This window comes from Cervus elaphus, chromosome 16 (assembly GCF_910594005.1).
Source record: "Cervus elaphus chromosome 16, mCerEla1.1, whole genome shotgun sequence".
NCBI lineage: Eukaryota > Metazoa > Chordata > Mammalia > Artiodactyla > Cervidae > Cervus > Cervus elaphus.
The window spans coordinates 16,717,366-16,733,099 of record NC_057830.1 but is presented as its reverse complement, the minus strand read 5'-3'; the positions used below and the strand labels follow the sequence as shown (position 1 = coordinate 16,733,099).

The 15,734-nt window shown below is 36.1% G+C and overlaps 1 protein-coding gene across 5 annotated transcripts in view; it reads left to right on the top strand.

Moving 5' to 3' along the window:
- FSD1L (fibronectin type III and SPRY domain containing 1 like) overlaps positions 1-15,734 on the top strand; it is a 66,659-nt gene that overhangs the window by 48,851 nt on the left and 2,074 nt on the right. For 4 of the 5 annotated variants that reach the window (XM_043927221.1, XM_043927218.1, XM_043927220.1 and 1 more), the window contains 2 exons: positions 3,814-3,902; positions 6,181-12,260. The exons of the other annotated variant lie outside the window; for it this stretch is intronic. In XM_043927221.1, coding sequence (XP_043783156.1) covers positions 3,814-3,902; positions 6,181-6,303 — 212 coding nt within the window. In that variant the 3' untranslated portion in view covers positions 6,304-12,260. Of the gene's footprint in view, positions 1-3,813; positions 3,903-6,180; positions 12,261-15,734 lie in introns of those variants that run through there. 5 annotated transcript variants of the gene reach the window in all.

Sequence of the window (15,734 nt, the reverse complement as noted above, 5' to 3'; positions counted from 1 at the left end):
TAATTTTTCCAAACATTTATTATCACCTGTGGTTGTATACTGTCTATATATATTTTAAAGCTTGATTCTCAAAGTAGAACACACAACTTCTGACCACCGTAGATTAGTGACTTGGCAGCATGATTTCTAGTAACAGGACTTAACAGCACTGTAGGTCAATATTGAGCTGGTAGCCACCTAATCCACTAGATGTTTTTCCATTGAGTTCTGCAGATTATCTGTTTCCTCTGATGTTAGGCAGTGTAAAGGTGTTTCCCTGCTGTTTGTAACTCAAATGAAGAACACTGTATTTGTCCTTAAGTTTCATCTTAATAGATTTTGCCAATTTTACCTCCTCTTAAGATCATCTAAAAATTAACTTGATGTTTATCTTTAAGCTTTTTGAGTTAGGTAATTGATAAATGTCTTGTCTACTGTCATCTAAATATAACACTTTGATGAAGTACTGTTGAAGTAGGGAACAAAAGTAATTCCCTAAATGCCTCACTCCAAGTTGACACTTAAAGCTAATAAAACCAAGTTTTACAATTTTAAGTAACGTTATGTCCAAAGAATTCCATGAAGTATCAACCTGGTTATTCAAAAAGGAAAAAAATTGACTTTGGTTTGATTTACTTTTAGTGATGACATGTCAGTTTTGCTGCATTTTTAAAAATTTACTCACTTAGACTCATAAATAATTTTCCTCAGGATAAATAGTAAACTTATTGGCATATCAATACATTGTTTTTTCTTTTTAAACTACCAAGATAGCATTTGCTTATCTTCTTCTGTCTCTTTTCCCATACTTTGTAACTCCTTAAAGATAATTAAAGATACTTAAAGATTAAGTATAATTAAAGATTCCTTAAGAAAACAAAAAAGATTCCTTAAGGATGGTAAGAGCTATAATTGTTAACTTAAAGCATAGGGTATAGAAACAAATTGTAGTGTAGGATGGGATCAGATTCTGAGGGCCTTGAAAAATAATAATAAGCTAGTCTTTTTTTAGTAATTGAACGGGGGCTTCTGTTTATTTTAGAAAACTGTGGTTATATGATGATAATATAGTTTTAGACATATTAGAGAATAAATGGTTAAATGTGGAAGAGGTTGCAAAATACTGAGAGGAAGACTTTTCAAGGTGGTCTTTAAGTAATACAGACAGACCATCTCTGTTTTGTTAAGTATTGTGTCCTTATTGCTTGGCAAGTGCTTTACATCAGTTCAGTTCAGTCACTCAGTTGTGTCCGACTCTTTGCGACCCCATAGACTGCCAGGCCTCCAGGCACGCCAGGCCTCCCTGTCCATCACCAACTCCCGAAGCTTACTCAAACTCATGTCCATCAAGTCGGTGATGCCATCCAACCATCTCATGCTCTGTCATCCCCTTCTCCTCCTGCCTTCAATCTTCCCCAGCATCAGGGTCTTTTCAAATGAGTCGGTTCGTTGCATCAGGTGGCCAAAGTATTGGAGTTTCAGCTTCAGCATCAATCCTTCCAATGAATACTCAGTACTGATTTCCTTTAGGATGGACTGGTTGGATCTCCGTGCAGTCTAAGGGAGAGTCCCTTGGACTCTTGAGAGTCAAGAGTCTTCTCCAACACCACAATTCAAAAGCATCAATTCTTCAGCTTTCTTTATAGTCCAATTCTCACATCCATACATGACTACTGGAGAATCCATCGCTTTGACTAGATGGACCTTTGTTGGCAAAGTAATGTCTCTGCTTTTTAATATGCTGTCTAGGTTGATCATAACTTTTTTCCAAGGAGTAAGCATCTTTTAATTTCATGGCTACAATCACCATCTGCATTGATTTTGGAGCCCCCCAAAATAAAGTCAGCCACTGTTTCCACTGTTTCCCCATCTATTTGCCAGGAAGTGATGGGACCAGATGCCATGATCTTAGTTTTCTGGATGTTGAGTTTTAAGCCAACTTTTTCACTCTCCTCTTTCACTTTCATCAAGAGGCTCTTTAGTTCTTCTTCGCTTTCTTCCATAAAGATGGTGTCATCTGCATATCTGAGGTTATTTATATTTCTGCCAGCAGTCTTGATTCCAGCTTGTGCTTCATCCAGCCCAGCGTTTCTCATGATGTACTCTGCATATACGTTAAATAAGCAGGGTGACAATATACAGCCTTGATGTACACCTTTTCCTATTTGGAACCAGTCTGTTGTTCCATGTCCAGTTCTAACTGTTGCTTCCTGATCTACATACAGATTTCTCAAGAGGCAGGTCAGGTGGTCTGGTATTCCCATCTCTTTAAGAATTTTCCACAGTTTGTTGCGATCCACACAGTCAAATACTTTGGCATAGTTAATAAAGCAGAAATAGATGTTTTTTTGGAACTCTCTTGCTTTTTCGATGATCCAGCGGATGTTGGCAACTTGATCTCTGGTTCCTCTGCCTTTTCTTTACCTACTGAGCCACAAAGTGGGTATTCTCTGCCTTTTCTAACCAGCTTGAACATCTGGAAGTTCACAGTTCACATACTGTTGAAGCCTGGTTGGAGAATTTTGAGCATTACTTTACTAGCGTGTAAGATGAGTACAATTGTGTGTTAGTTTTAGCATTCTTTGGCATTGCCTTTCTTTACATAGTAAACCCTTATTAAGTATTAGTTGAGCGCTTAGTGGTAAGAGAGGCCTGAGCAGTGGGGAATCAAGAAGAATGGATTTGATGGTGTAAAAGTAGAATTCATAGGACTTGGTTACTAATAATACAGATTGGAGGAAGCGACAGAGAGGAAGTGAAGATGACTGAGGTTCCATCCAGTGTGATCAAAAGGATGATCATGCCATCAACACAGTAGAGAGCATAGAGGATCCTGAGGAAAGATGAGATACCAGCGGGACAGCCATGTGGCATTACTTAGCTGAAGCTGAGTGTTAGTTATGGCATCACAGGACGGCCACTGAATGTAGCACAGAACCGTTAAACGTTATTGTTCTTCTGTGCACTAACTTTGTGACCACATGTAGGTTGCTTGGTATTTTAAAGTAGTAGACATAATGTTAGTTTCTTTTCTAGTAGACATAATGTTAGTTCTTTTCTTCTCTGTTTAGTGGCAGCTGATTTATTAAGGGAACCTTGTAGAGAGAAAAGATCCTGGACAAGCATCTACATTTAGAATAGGAGGAAAAGAAACAGAAGATATCCTCAGGATTAAGAAACAAACCAAGAGAACAGTCATGAGAGAAAAGGTTGAAGAAATGATAACAGATGTAAGGGTGTCCTCAGGTTGGACAGCTAGGTGGTCAGAAGGACAGTGATTTAGCTACATGATCACTGTTGAAAGACAGACTGTCAGGAGACCTTAAAAAAGAACTAAAACTGAAGCAGTGATAATTATACCATGATTTTAGAGATTTAGGGTATGAGTATGGCTTTAAGTAATTAGAGGACAAAGTCTAATAGAGTACACCTTAAATGGTGATAGGATTGAGTGGAAAGACTGGTTATAGTAAAAAAAAAAAAAAAAAAGGAAGAAATAACCATGGTTTTTACTGGGCTAAGGGAACCATTTGTTAAATAATGGTAAAAAAGAGAAGTCTGTAGTTGAATAATTGGATAGTGCCAGATTATGAAAGCACTGTGGAGATCTTAAAAACCAGGGAAAGAAAAGTGGATTTGGGCTTTTTCTTAAACATGTTTGCCACTGATTTTTCAAGTGAGAATTCCTGAGTCCAGTCCTCAAAGTGACAAAATGATGAATGCCAAAATATTCATTTGGTTATTACTTTTATGCATGATTATATGTTAGACTTAATTAGATGTTAATTTTTTTTTTTCAATAATAAATCAGACTTTTTTTCTCCTTCCCTTTAGGTCAACTTTCTTTCTATGATGCAAACTCAAAACAGTTGTTGTATTCCTTTAAGGCAAAATTTACTCAGCCAGTACTACCTGGTTTCATGGTTAGTACCTAATTTATATTTGGTTTGGCAACTTTAAGAAGAATATCTATGCTATCTATTTGGGGAAACACAATATCTTATTTTTTTCTTATATTCCTCTTCCTTTCCCCAGTCTACCTCTCCTAAGTCTGTGATTGTATGTTTTTGGTATATTTTACTGAAGTAAGTGTTAAGACATAAAAGTCTGCTAATCATAAGCATGTAGTTTGATCAGTGTTTTCATAGGACTGCACTTATTTTTGTAACCAGCATCTTGGTCAGGAAGTGGAACATTGTGCCCATTTCCAGCCTCTAATGGCCCTCCTCCAAAGGTGATTACTGTCTTGAGTTTTAATACCATAAATTCATTTGCCTCCTTTTCAACTTTGTATAAATGGAATCGTACAATATCTTTTGGGCTCAACATGCGTTTGTGAGATTTATGCATGTTTTTCCATGGTGTGGTAGTTCACATAGTTTTATATGGATATGTATAGTTTTTCATTGTATGACTGTATCAGGATTTATTTACACATTCTAATTTAGTTGATTACTTGAGTGCTTTCCCATTGGAGACATTTACAAATAGAACTTCTATAAATATTCTTGTTAATGTCATGCTTTGCCCAGCTCAAGGTCACAGAGATACTTTGTTTTGTTTTTTCTTGTAGCTTTATAATTAAAAAGTTTTACATTTAGGTCTTGGATCCATTTTGAGTTAATTTTTACATGTGATACAGAGTACACATGTAAGATCTGTTTTTTTGCATATGGATATCCACGTGTTCAGGGCCACTTTCTGAAAGAGATTAACCTTTCTCCATTGATCTGCTCTTCCACTTTTGTGCTAGATATTTTGAGTAAATATTTCTGTAAATCACTTAATTTTCAATAAAATAATAGTTTCATAATTGTATTTCTAAAATTTATTTTTTATTGAAATACAGTTGATTTACAATGTTGTATTAATTTCTTCTGTACAACACAGTGACTCAGGTGTACACACATATACTTTTTTTTTTTCCTTGGCCAAACAGTTTGCAGGATCTTAGTTCCCTGACCAGGGGTTGCATCTGGGCTCTGGCAGTGAAAGCACTGAGTCCTAACCACTGGATCACCAGGGAATTCCTCTGCACACTCTTTTTTATATTCTTTTCCATTATGGTTATCCCAGGATATTGGATATAGTTCCCTGTCTGTACCGTAGGATCTTGTTGTTTATCTATTCTCTATGTAATGGTTTGCATCTATTAACCCCAGCCTCCCAGTCTACCCCTTCCCTCATCACATCCCCCTTGGCAGCCATGAGTCTGTTCTCTGTGTCTGGGACTCTGTTTCTGTTTCATAGATAGGTTCATTTGTACCATATTTTCTTGTATTTTAACAGTTATCATTACTGAACCTTAAAGTTTAAAAATTTTGGAATGTTAATTATATAGCCATGCATTTCACAGTCTGCAAATTCTTTGTAACTACTATAGTTACTGAGTGAATATTGATTACTTAGGATATAGTTGAAGGTGGGACTACATAAAAAATTTCTAGAATCTCCCTTGCTTTATTTTAAGCTTGTCTGCTATATACATGGAAGTTGATGATAGTTTAAATGATTCATACATTCACATTTTAATTCTCTTGACTCTTTTCCATATCAGTTACCATTTACCTTACTGAATGATAGCTGCTTTGTTAACACAAGTGAAGCAGTTTTGTCTTTCATAAACTCATTCACATTTATGATAATAGAATATGGCAAGTGTATTTGGATATTGCCATTTGTGTTTTTCTCAGATTACCTTAGAGAATTATAAAAGGGTTCTTATTATTAACAAGTTAGGGACGAAGCTAATGGGATTATTCTGTTAACAGAGGGGTGTTAGATTCCTGTAGTTTCAGGTCACAACCCATTATCAAAATCTAAGGCAGTAATTGGGATAAGAAAGATGAGTCTTTGTGTACTTCTCTTGGTTGTGAACTTTAGTATCAGTAATGCTCGTACCTTTTGGCTGCATTCATCCAATTTAGTCTCTGAATTTCTACAGCCCTTATTTTCCTCTCCTGTGTAGCTCCAGTGGGTTCTGCTGTCATAAGACTTCCTTTGGCCAATATGGTTCTAAAAGACCCTTGAGTTGGCCTTTCTGCTTCCCCTCAGTTCACATACAAAGGTTTTCAGTTTGGAATTTGATGATGTTCACTTGTGTTCACTGATTTTTGCCTTTCAGTTGGAAAAATACAAGGATCCTGTAAGTTTCCTCTTGATCTGAAGTCTGACTGCAGCTGTGTTTCTGTCCTTCCTTAGGTTTGGTGTGGCGGACTTTCTTTGAGTACTGGGATGCAGGTTCCAAGTGCTGTGAGGACACTTCAGAAAAATGAAAATGGAATGACTGGCTCCACTAGCAGCTTAAACAATATTGCTCAGTAATGCCTACTCAGAATATGTTTATCTTCCCCCACTCCTTTTTGATTGGGTGGCCTTTTCCATGCAGTTACTAATCACAGCAGTTTACAAGCGGTGGGAGTCGGGTTTGCTGCCTTCTGCTCTAAGGTCTGGAATCTGTTCGTATCAGGCATCTAGTGGGAAGCAGTCACAGGAGCCTGCTGTGTGGTATCAGAGAAGCAAGCAGACATCCAGCAAGAAACTGATGTTTTGAAGAGGAAATGGGAAAAAAAGGCAGTGTTTAAGTAGTTACATAGAAACTCATTTTTGTGTTTCTTAGATTACTTTGACTATTCTAAAATGTTTAGTTACATATGGTAGCCCGAGGACCGGAGGGAAAAGCATTTAAATCTTCTTTCCTCTATACGTTCCCTTTTTTTTAACGTCATCACTATCTATTATTTAATTCTTACACTGAAGCTTTAAAACTGTACAGTCTTCCATGGTTTTCTAAAAACTGAAAAAATTGATTGGGCATGCTAGAAAGGTTTTCTTACAGTAGTTTTTTTTCCCCTTTTATAAATAAGTTGAGGTTTGCTAAATTATTGTCTTTTGTTTTTCAACTAGATTATGTATCATTTTCTTCTTTCCAAATATTGTGATATTTCTCTCATGGTTATAACTCAAAATAGTGGATAGGAAGTGTTTCTAGATATAATAGCTTTAAATTGCCCAAATTTCAGTTTTTTACCTGCTGCAAAGGGATATTCTTTATACATTACCTTGTTTAATTAGACTTCTTTCCATTATTTTGAATAATGGGTAAGATTTTTTAAAGCTTTATATTTTCTGTTTTTTTTGTCTAGTTTAATAGAATCTTTAATAGTTTTGGTAAAATTCCCACTTGAATTTGGTGTAATAACTGGTAATACTTATGCTTATTTTTAACATTTTTAGTAAGATGAAAGATCATTAAAGCTATATAGAAAGTAGAAAACGCTACCTATTCAAGTTTTATCTATAAGGAATAGGTTATAGAGGGAGGTCCCTAAAACTGTTCTTTACTGAAGTCATCTATATCTGCTTTTTAATAAGATGGAATGGTTAAAAACAAGAGTTTTGAAAAAACTATGTATCTCTGACTTATTTGGCACATGAATTTTTCAGACATACCTATTCAGAGGTTATTTTTCTCTCAGTCTTTTGCTACTTCATTTGCTTTCTAAAGGGTCATAATGCTTCCAAAAATCAACATAGAGTGATCTTTACCATACATAGGGAAGATGTATTAAACCATGAGTAACACCCATGATTATTAAGCAAAGCATTTATATTTTTAAAGTTGATTAAAATTCGTAACAAGTTCTTTGAGCCAAATTGGAAGTTGTCATTACAGTATTTAAGAATTCCTTGAGCATTTTCAAGAGGTCTGGGTTTGTATATTCCTTAATTTTTGAAGCTGTTACTTTCTCACGTTGACTTTCTTCCATTCATATTTTAAGTATATTGTCTTATGATACCTTCTCCCTAGAAGTGACCATTGCTGTGTACATTTGAGTTACTTTCTATAGAAAGACCTGTGGGATAGGAACAGCTCATTCTCTCTTAAAGTTTATTGCTTACTGATGGGATGTTTTGTTCTTTGTAAAACAAACCTAATGAGTTTCATTCAAACTGGGTATTCATTTTTCCAGAGGAGAGTCATATCTATACTGTTGTCTGATAACGTATTTTAAAAACCATAAGGCAGTTGAGCGTATGACATTGTCGAGTAGATATTGTTTTGATTCTCCAAATAAATATAATTTTGATTTTTGTTTTTCCTAGAGATTTTGAAAGAAATGTTTGGATGTCCTGTTCTCTGTAGCAGGACATTAGGTTATTGCAGGACCTAAGGAAACAGGAAGTTATAATTCTCTTTCATAAGAGTTAAACCTGAAAGCAGCAAGTTAGTGGTGGAGCTGCTTTATGTGAACAGTCACGTATATTTTAACAAAAATGACACTGAAAAAGCCAGAAGTTCTTGTATAAAAACTTTTACTGTTATGTCTGTATAATTACATCCTGTTTTTAATTTTAAGTGCCTTCTTCTTCTCAGCATGCTCTCGATCCATGCCCCATGCATTGTTAACTGATATTTAAACCAGAGACCATTATGTTATACTGGTGAGGAGTTCTATTGCAGGGGCATGAGGAAAGGAAAATACTAGTCAGGGGCTAGAGGAGTGCATATGATTCTTGTGTGTGCTCATCCCATCATTTGAAACCCTTTGTATAAAATATTCTAGTATCATTTGGAAAATTGATTTGAAGTAATACTGTTATACTTCAAAATAAGAATCTGGGGTTTCCCTCTTACTGTGCTTCTTTTTTTTTTTTGTTACTGTGCTTCTTCTTAAAGGTCCCCCCCCCTCCCAAAAAAACAGAAACAAAATGTGTGGGCTTTTAGCTTAATTCATGTAAGTTTATTTGTGTGAAGTTAAATTGGAGGAAGTTCGTCACTCTCATTTTCAAATTAGAAAATAATCCACTATAGTGCCTATTTACATAGTCTCAAATTACGGTAACTGTTAACGTGACACAATATATAACATTCTCATTAGCATTGGAATTAAAAAATAGTGATATTTTTTGCTCAATTGAAGACATGAAAAGTTGGTATACTCTTTAAAATATTTTTTTTTTTACTCTTTATTTTGACAGGTCAAACATGATTGCTTTCTACAAAAGAAATGCATGAGAGATTGATGGTAGTGGATATACCACAGGTGTAAAAAATTATGTTTTATAAAAATATACACTTAGTATTGCCTTTCTCTTTTAGCAGTTGAATCTCAAACCAGTTGTAGTAAACTGGATAAAAAATGAAGGAGTTGCCTTAAGCACTTTAGAAAAAAGAATTTTTTTACATTTCGTTTTGACTCTTTGGACTGACTGTGTCACATACATCTTTAACTTTTCATGAATATGTACATACCAAATATTTACTAACTAAATGCACATAGAAATTTAATATACAGTAATTCTTTGAATGTTCCAGGTGTAGGTAGACAATTTGAAAGTATCAAAGGTGTGCCTGTCGGTCCAGGGGTTTAACTGATGGCATCTGTACTATTTTGCCAGACCATGGACTGCTGCTGGCCAGCTAGACTTCACCGAATTTGTCCTGCGATCGTTCTCCCCATATTGTCATCTGAAGGGACATACTGGCTTGGTTTTATTTGCTCACTTATGAAATTAAAGTATGCGCAGTATTACATATAATTTGAATTTTTGTGCTGATCCTCAGTGATATAAAGAATAAAATGATTTAGTTAGGCTAAGATACTCTTATTTCATGACTTACCCAGAATGATTAGTTTTCTTCCATATACTTTAAATCACATAAAATTATTAAGTTACTTAGTGTCTTTTGGAAACATATGGGGAAAATTGGAAAAGGATATATATGAAAAATGATTATTTCAAAGTATTCATTTTAGAAGAGACAGTGTAGACTTCCATAAAATATGTGAATCTGAGCTAAACAGACTAAGGACTGTATTTAAAAATCATCATGATAATTCTTTTGGAGAAAACTCCATATTTGTCAGGTCAGTATTCATTCATTGGTTAATTCATGTAACAAATAAATAAGTCTGGGATGTCAGTCATACTTTCTATTCAGATTTCCTAACTTGGTGAAGTTGATTTTCTGTGTGTAGAGTACTTTTGCTGCTTTTGAGAGGTATGACAAAGTTTGCATCTTAAAAACAATGTTTTTGCTAATCAGTCAGAAGTTTTAAAAAGTAAATGTTAAGAGTTTATAAAAAATTATAATTAACTGCATGTAAAATGGTTCACCTATATGTAGTCATGTAAGATGTGTCTGAAAAAGTTTCTGCCTTGATTTTATTTTTACACTGAATATATTATTTTAGGGAAGTGAATGGTCAGCATAAGTTTACTCGGCACCCAAATAACCATAAAGTTATTTTAAATTTATATTTCATAATGCCAGTGCTGGAGCATTTATAAGTGATCATGAATTTTCCTTAATCATTGCAGAAAGATTACCTCGTAGTCAGTATAGTTTTAGTTTTGTGTATATCTTACAGTATTCATATTATGCAAATACTTGTGATCCTCATGTCACATATGATAGCTTTGTTACCTGGAATATTTGATTAATGTAAATAAGCTTTTTGAGTAATTTGGAGGTTAACTGGATCACACTTGGTATATGTTTTTGTTGAAAATATATTGTTGGGTATGCCATATAAAGGTTAGTATTGACATAAATATCAGAGATTACCATAGTACTTTTCTCCTCAGACTACTCACATTCAAATTAAAACAGTATTTGTTATTTCTGAGTCAGTATAAGGTATACTGACTTTTGATTTGTAATCATTGGAGCTGTGTTAGTTTAAATTGGTATATTTTCTTAACGGTACCCAAACAATATAAGTTGGTTCTTGGGAATGAACATGTAGAGGATTTCACAGTATATAGGACAGCCCGTAGGTGAATGTGTTTGCTTTGCCTTGGAGCTACTTAAGTTTATTGCAAGTGATTAGTAAAAGATATTTTTGTTAGTGTTAGAACTTTTTGGAGAGCTTAAGGGTTATGAGAATGCTTTTTCTTTTTAAACATTTCCAAAATCTCTTAAGATACCAAAGCACTGAGTTTAATTTGCCTTTTAGGGGAGACTCTTTAAAATCAAATTTATAACTAATTCATACAATAAGATATATAATAGCTAAAGTTTTGAAATGATTTGTATTAAAAACCACTAGTCTTTAAATTTTCTAGATATAAAAAAAATATTTTGGCTTAATTTCTTTTAAAGTATTTAAAATTAATCACCTTAGCTCTACCATATACTATATCTGTGATCTCTACATAATCACTTAATCATCTTTGGGCTTCCATTGCCTTACATAAAGGCAATGTAACTTGCCTTTACAACAATGTAACTTGTTCAGCCTACCTCACAGGGCTGTTGTGAGGAATAAAATGAAATGGAGTATATAAAATAGATTGAACCACAGTAAAATGCTATGTAAATGTGAAGTATTACTTTTAGTTAATAATGGACATAAGTGTTTGGATACCTCTAGATGCCATTTACTTTGATAAAGCATGTGCTTAAAGTGGTATCACCAGGACATGAAACCTGATTTTTTTTTTTTAAAGCCTGATTAAAATATCCTTTAACATTTTTAGTTTATGCATGACTTGTGGCCTTTTTTGTATTTTCTCATCAAGGTGTATTCTATATCAAGACTTCTAGAACTGTAAAATTTCTCCCATAGCATTAACGTGTGTCAGAGTAGAATAGTAGCATAAATAAATGATTTAAAGCTGTGTTTCCATCCAGGCATTTTCACTTTCATGACTGCTCAATGCCACATGCAAAGACTGAATTTGGCCCAAATAATTCTTTTGCAAAATACCAGCTTTGGATGGTTCAACAGTTTGTTGTCATTGGATAGATGATATAAGGTGTATGTGACCTTTTAAAACATTTGATAACTTTTGTTGCATTATCATTTTTAAAAATACAGTGATGCATTTCAAAACTCTGTTAACCTGGATATCATTTATTATCTCTCCTAAAATGTTTTGCTTTAAACTGAATTAAGTGGCTTACAAATTATCTTGATCCACAGATTATTTGGTTTTTCTATCATCTGGACATGATTTTGCTATGCAGTTCTGATAATAAAAATTCTAATTCCTCAGGTTTAACGTTTAAGTTAAAGATGAATAACATTAATGAACTACTTACAATGTACGCAGTGCTGAAAACTAGTGTTTTATAATAAGCATTTTGCCTCATTTTTTTTGGAAACAAGACAAAGCTTTTAAAATGGTTTTTGAAATTTCAAAATAGAGTATTCAAGGTAGAGTAACTTGTATGTTGAAATTATTGTATGTTCTGTATAGAATAATCAAATTCTTAAAAAAAAACACCTGGAATATCTCATCTAAAAATTAAACTTTTTTTTCCTTGCTTTCTTTTGCTTCAGTGCTTGCATTTTATCCACTCTTATTATTAAATATCTACAGTGTGCTGTTGAGCATGAGAGTTAAAAAAGCCATTTGGAATTTTGCCTCCAAAGCTTTGTATTTTAGAGCAGTGCTGTTCAACACAATTGTTTGCGATGACGGAACGTTCTGTAACCTGGGCTGTCCAACACAATAAGCCTCTTAAATGTGTATGGCTAGTTCAACTAGGGAACTGAAATTTTCATTTTAACTTAAATGTAAAGAGCCACATCTTGCTAATATTAATAGCTGCTGCTTGTACAGTGCAGCTATAGATGCTGTGAGTAACTGTTATATAAGCCAGGAACTTAGTTTCTGTCTTTGGAAGTTGTCACATCTTGGATTACATTTTGGTAGCTAAGACAGAATCAGAAGCTAAGATTTTTTTAAAATTTATATTCTAACTTGAAACCAGTTTGGGAGATAAAAGAAAACCAGTCAATGACCACACAAGGCTGGAGCTCTTGTAACTAAGATCATTTTTACCAAGAGAAGAATGAAGAGATACTAGATAGTTTTGAGTCACAGGGAGAAGAGTGTGACAAAGATGCTGAGAAACCAATACCTTCATACAGAAGATGGAGTGTGAATGGGTGCAGCATTTCTGGAGAACAAGTAATATCAAGGTATTAAGTACATATATAAGGAGTCTTCCTGCAATGGTAAGGAGTCTGCCTGCAAATCAGGAGACCTGGGTTTGATCCCTGGGTTAGGACGATCCCTTGGAGAAGGAAATGGCAACCCACTCCAGGATTCTTGCCTGGAAAATCGCATGGATGGAAGAGCCTGGCAGGCTACAGTCCATGGGGTTGCAAAGAGTCGGACACGACTGAGCTACTTCACTTTCACTTGAAAAGTTGAATTCCATTTCTAGGTATTTCTGTTACATAGACACTCACAAATTATGGTGCTAGTGGTAAAGAACCTGCCTCCCGATGCAGGTGACTTAAGAAATGTGGGTTCAGTCCCTGGGTGAGGAAGATGCCCTGGAGGAGGGCATGGCAACCCACTCCAGTATTCTTGCTTGGAGAATCCCACGAACAAGGAGCCTGGCAGGCTAAGGCTCATGCGGTGGCAGAGTTGGACATGACCGAAGTCACTTGGCACGCATGCACACACGCACACTGCAGCATTGTGACAGAACACAAACGACCGAATGGTCAGCAGTGCACTGCCGTGGGTCTGAAGGCTTCCCTTTCCTACGTGCTGCACAGGTGGTTGTATACTTGTGTAGATATGTTCTGCACGCCCCCCCTCCCCAAACGTTATATAGACCATTTTTGGAATTTGCTTCCTCGGTTAGAGAAACTTTTCCTTGGTATACCAGTCCTAATGTGCCTGACTGGATCTCTGGGACCAGAACTCAGGAAATTGTGTACATTCCACTTTTCTGTCCATCTGTCCCTTCTTACACCTCACTTTCTTTACACTGCATGGTACTAGTAGTATGTTTATGCCCATTTGGCACAAGGTTGTGGGATTAGATAGTGACTCCAGGTAAGCCTACACAGCTGATACTGTGATTAATGGGAGGGTTTTCATGACACCATGAAATGGAAAAAGCAAGCCCAACAGTAACGTAACGTGATGTCATAGGGATGGGCATGTACACTTAGACTTGGGCAAGAAGGGGTCCCTGCCCTGATCCTCCGTCTCAGGCTGTACCTTTCCACAGAATGAACAGGTGAAGCTGGTGAGGAATTGTGTCCACTCCTAGTCTGTTCCACTACCCACTATGAACCCAATAGCCAGGATCCCATAATCCCCCGTCCCACCAGCCCAAAGCTGGCTTCCATAACATGCAGGCCTCTTCCCCAATCCATCCTGAAGACATTCTGCACTACAGACATATACCACTAGACTCGAGGGGAGGCAGTTCAGGAGTTTGGATGTGCAAACTGGGGTGTCCACCTTCATGCTTCCAGGACCCTTGGGCAAGCTGCAGCTAGAGGCTAAAAGGAAACAGTCCCAGGGGACTGCAGGGAGAGCAGGCTGACCTGGTTCTGTTGATTTCCAGCATGTGTCTGAGAATTCAATCTTGAACCTAGATTTCTGTTACTTGAGAAGAAATATTTATCAAGATAGAAGTCTATATGTTATGTGTATATGATCGACTCTTACATATTTAGACACTTAAATCGAGATTGGCTTCCATTTCTACCCTTTTGCCCCAGACCCCACCATGTTAAGAGTGGGCCAGGATGTGTATGTGCTACTGCGTCTAAATGATTTTTAAATGATGGATATCTGCTAATAATAGGGACCGTGTCTGACTCTTTATAACCCAGTGGATTAACCTGCCAGGCTCCTCTGTCCATGGAATTTTCCAGGCAAGAATACTGGAGTCAGTTGCCATTTCCTTCTTCAGGGGAACTGCCTGAGCCAGAACCAAAGATGGAATCTGCATCTCCTGCATTGGCAGGCAGATTATTTACCACTGAGCCACCTGGCAGAAGAGTAGAGAGGTTATTTATAATGAACATGTTTATGCTTATCATCTAGATTTATTAATTGTTAACATTTTGCCATGTTTGTCAGTTTTAAGTTCTAAAAAATTTCACCCATAAGTACTGCAGTATACATCAGTGATGATGACACAGCCACATTCTATTAACATTCTTAGCAAAATTAACAGCAATCCGTTAGTATTATCTAACGGCTCAGTCTGTATTAAAATTTCAGTCGTCCCAAAAATGTGTTTTTATGGTTGCTTTTTTTTTTTTTTTATTAGTTGGAGGCTAATTACTTCACAACATTTCAGTGGGTTTTGTCATACATTGATATGAATCAGCCATAGATTTACACGTATTCCCCATCCCGATCCCCCCTCCCACCTCCCTCTCCACCCGATTCCTCTGGGTCTTCCCAGTGCACCAGGTCCGAGCACTTGTCTCATGCATCCCACCTGGGCTGGTGATCTGTTTCACCATAGATAGTATACATGCTGTTCTTTTGAAACATCCCACCCTCACCTTCTCCCACAGAGTTCAAAAGTCTGTTCTGTATTTCTGTGTCTCTTTTTCTGTTTTGCATATAGGGTTATCGTTACCATCTTTCTAAATTCCATATATATGTGTTAGTATGCTGTAATGTTCTTTATCTTTCTGGCTTACTTCACTCTGTATAATGGGCTCCAGTTTCATCCATCTCATTAGGACTGATTCAAATGAGTTCTTTTTAATGGCTGGGTAATATTCCATGGTGTATATGTACCACAGCTTCCTTATCCATTCATCTGCTGATGGGCATCTAGGTTGCTTCCATGTCCTGGCTATTATAAACAGTGCTGCGATGAACATTGGGGTGCACGTGTCTCTTTCAGATCTGGTTTCCTCAGTGTGTATGCCCAGAAGTGGGATTGCTGGGTCATATGGCAGTTCTATTTCCAGTTTTTTAAGAAATCTCCACAGTTTTCCATAGCGGCTGTACTAGTTTGCATTCCC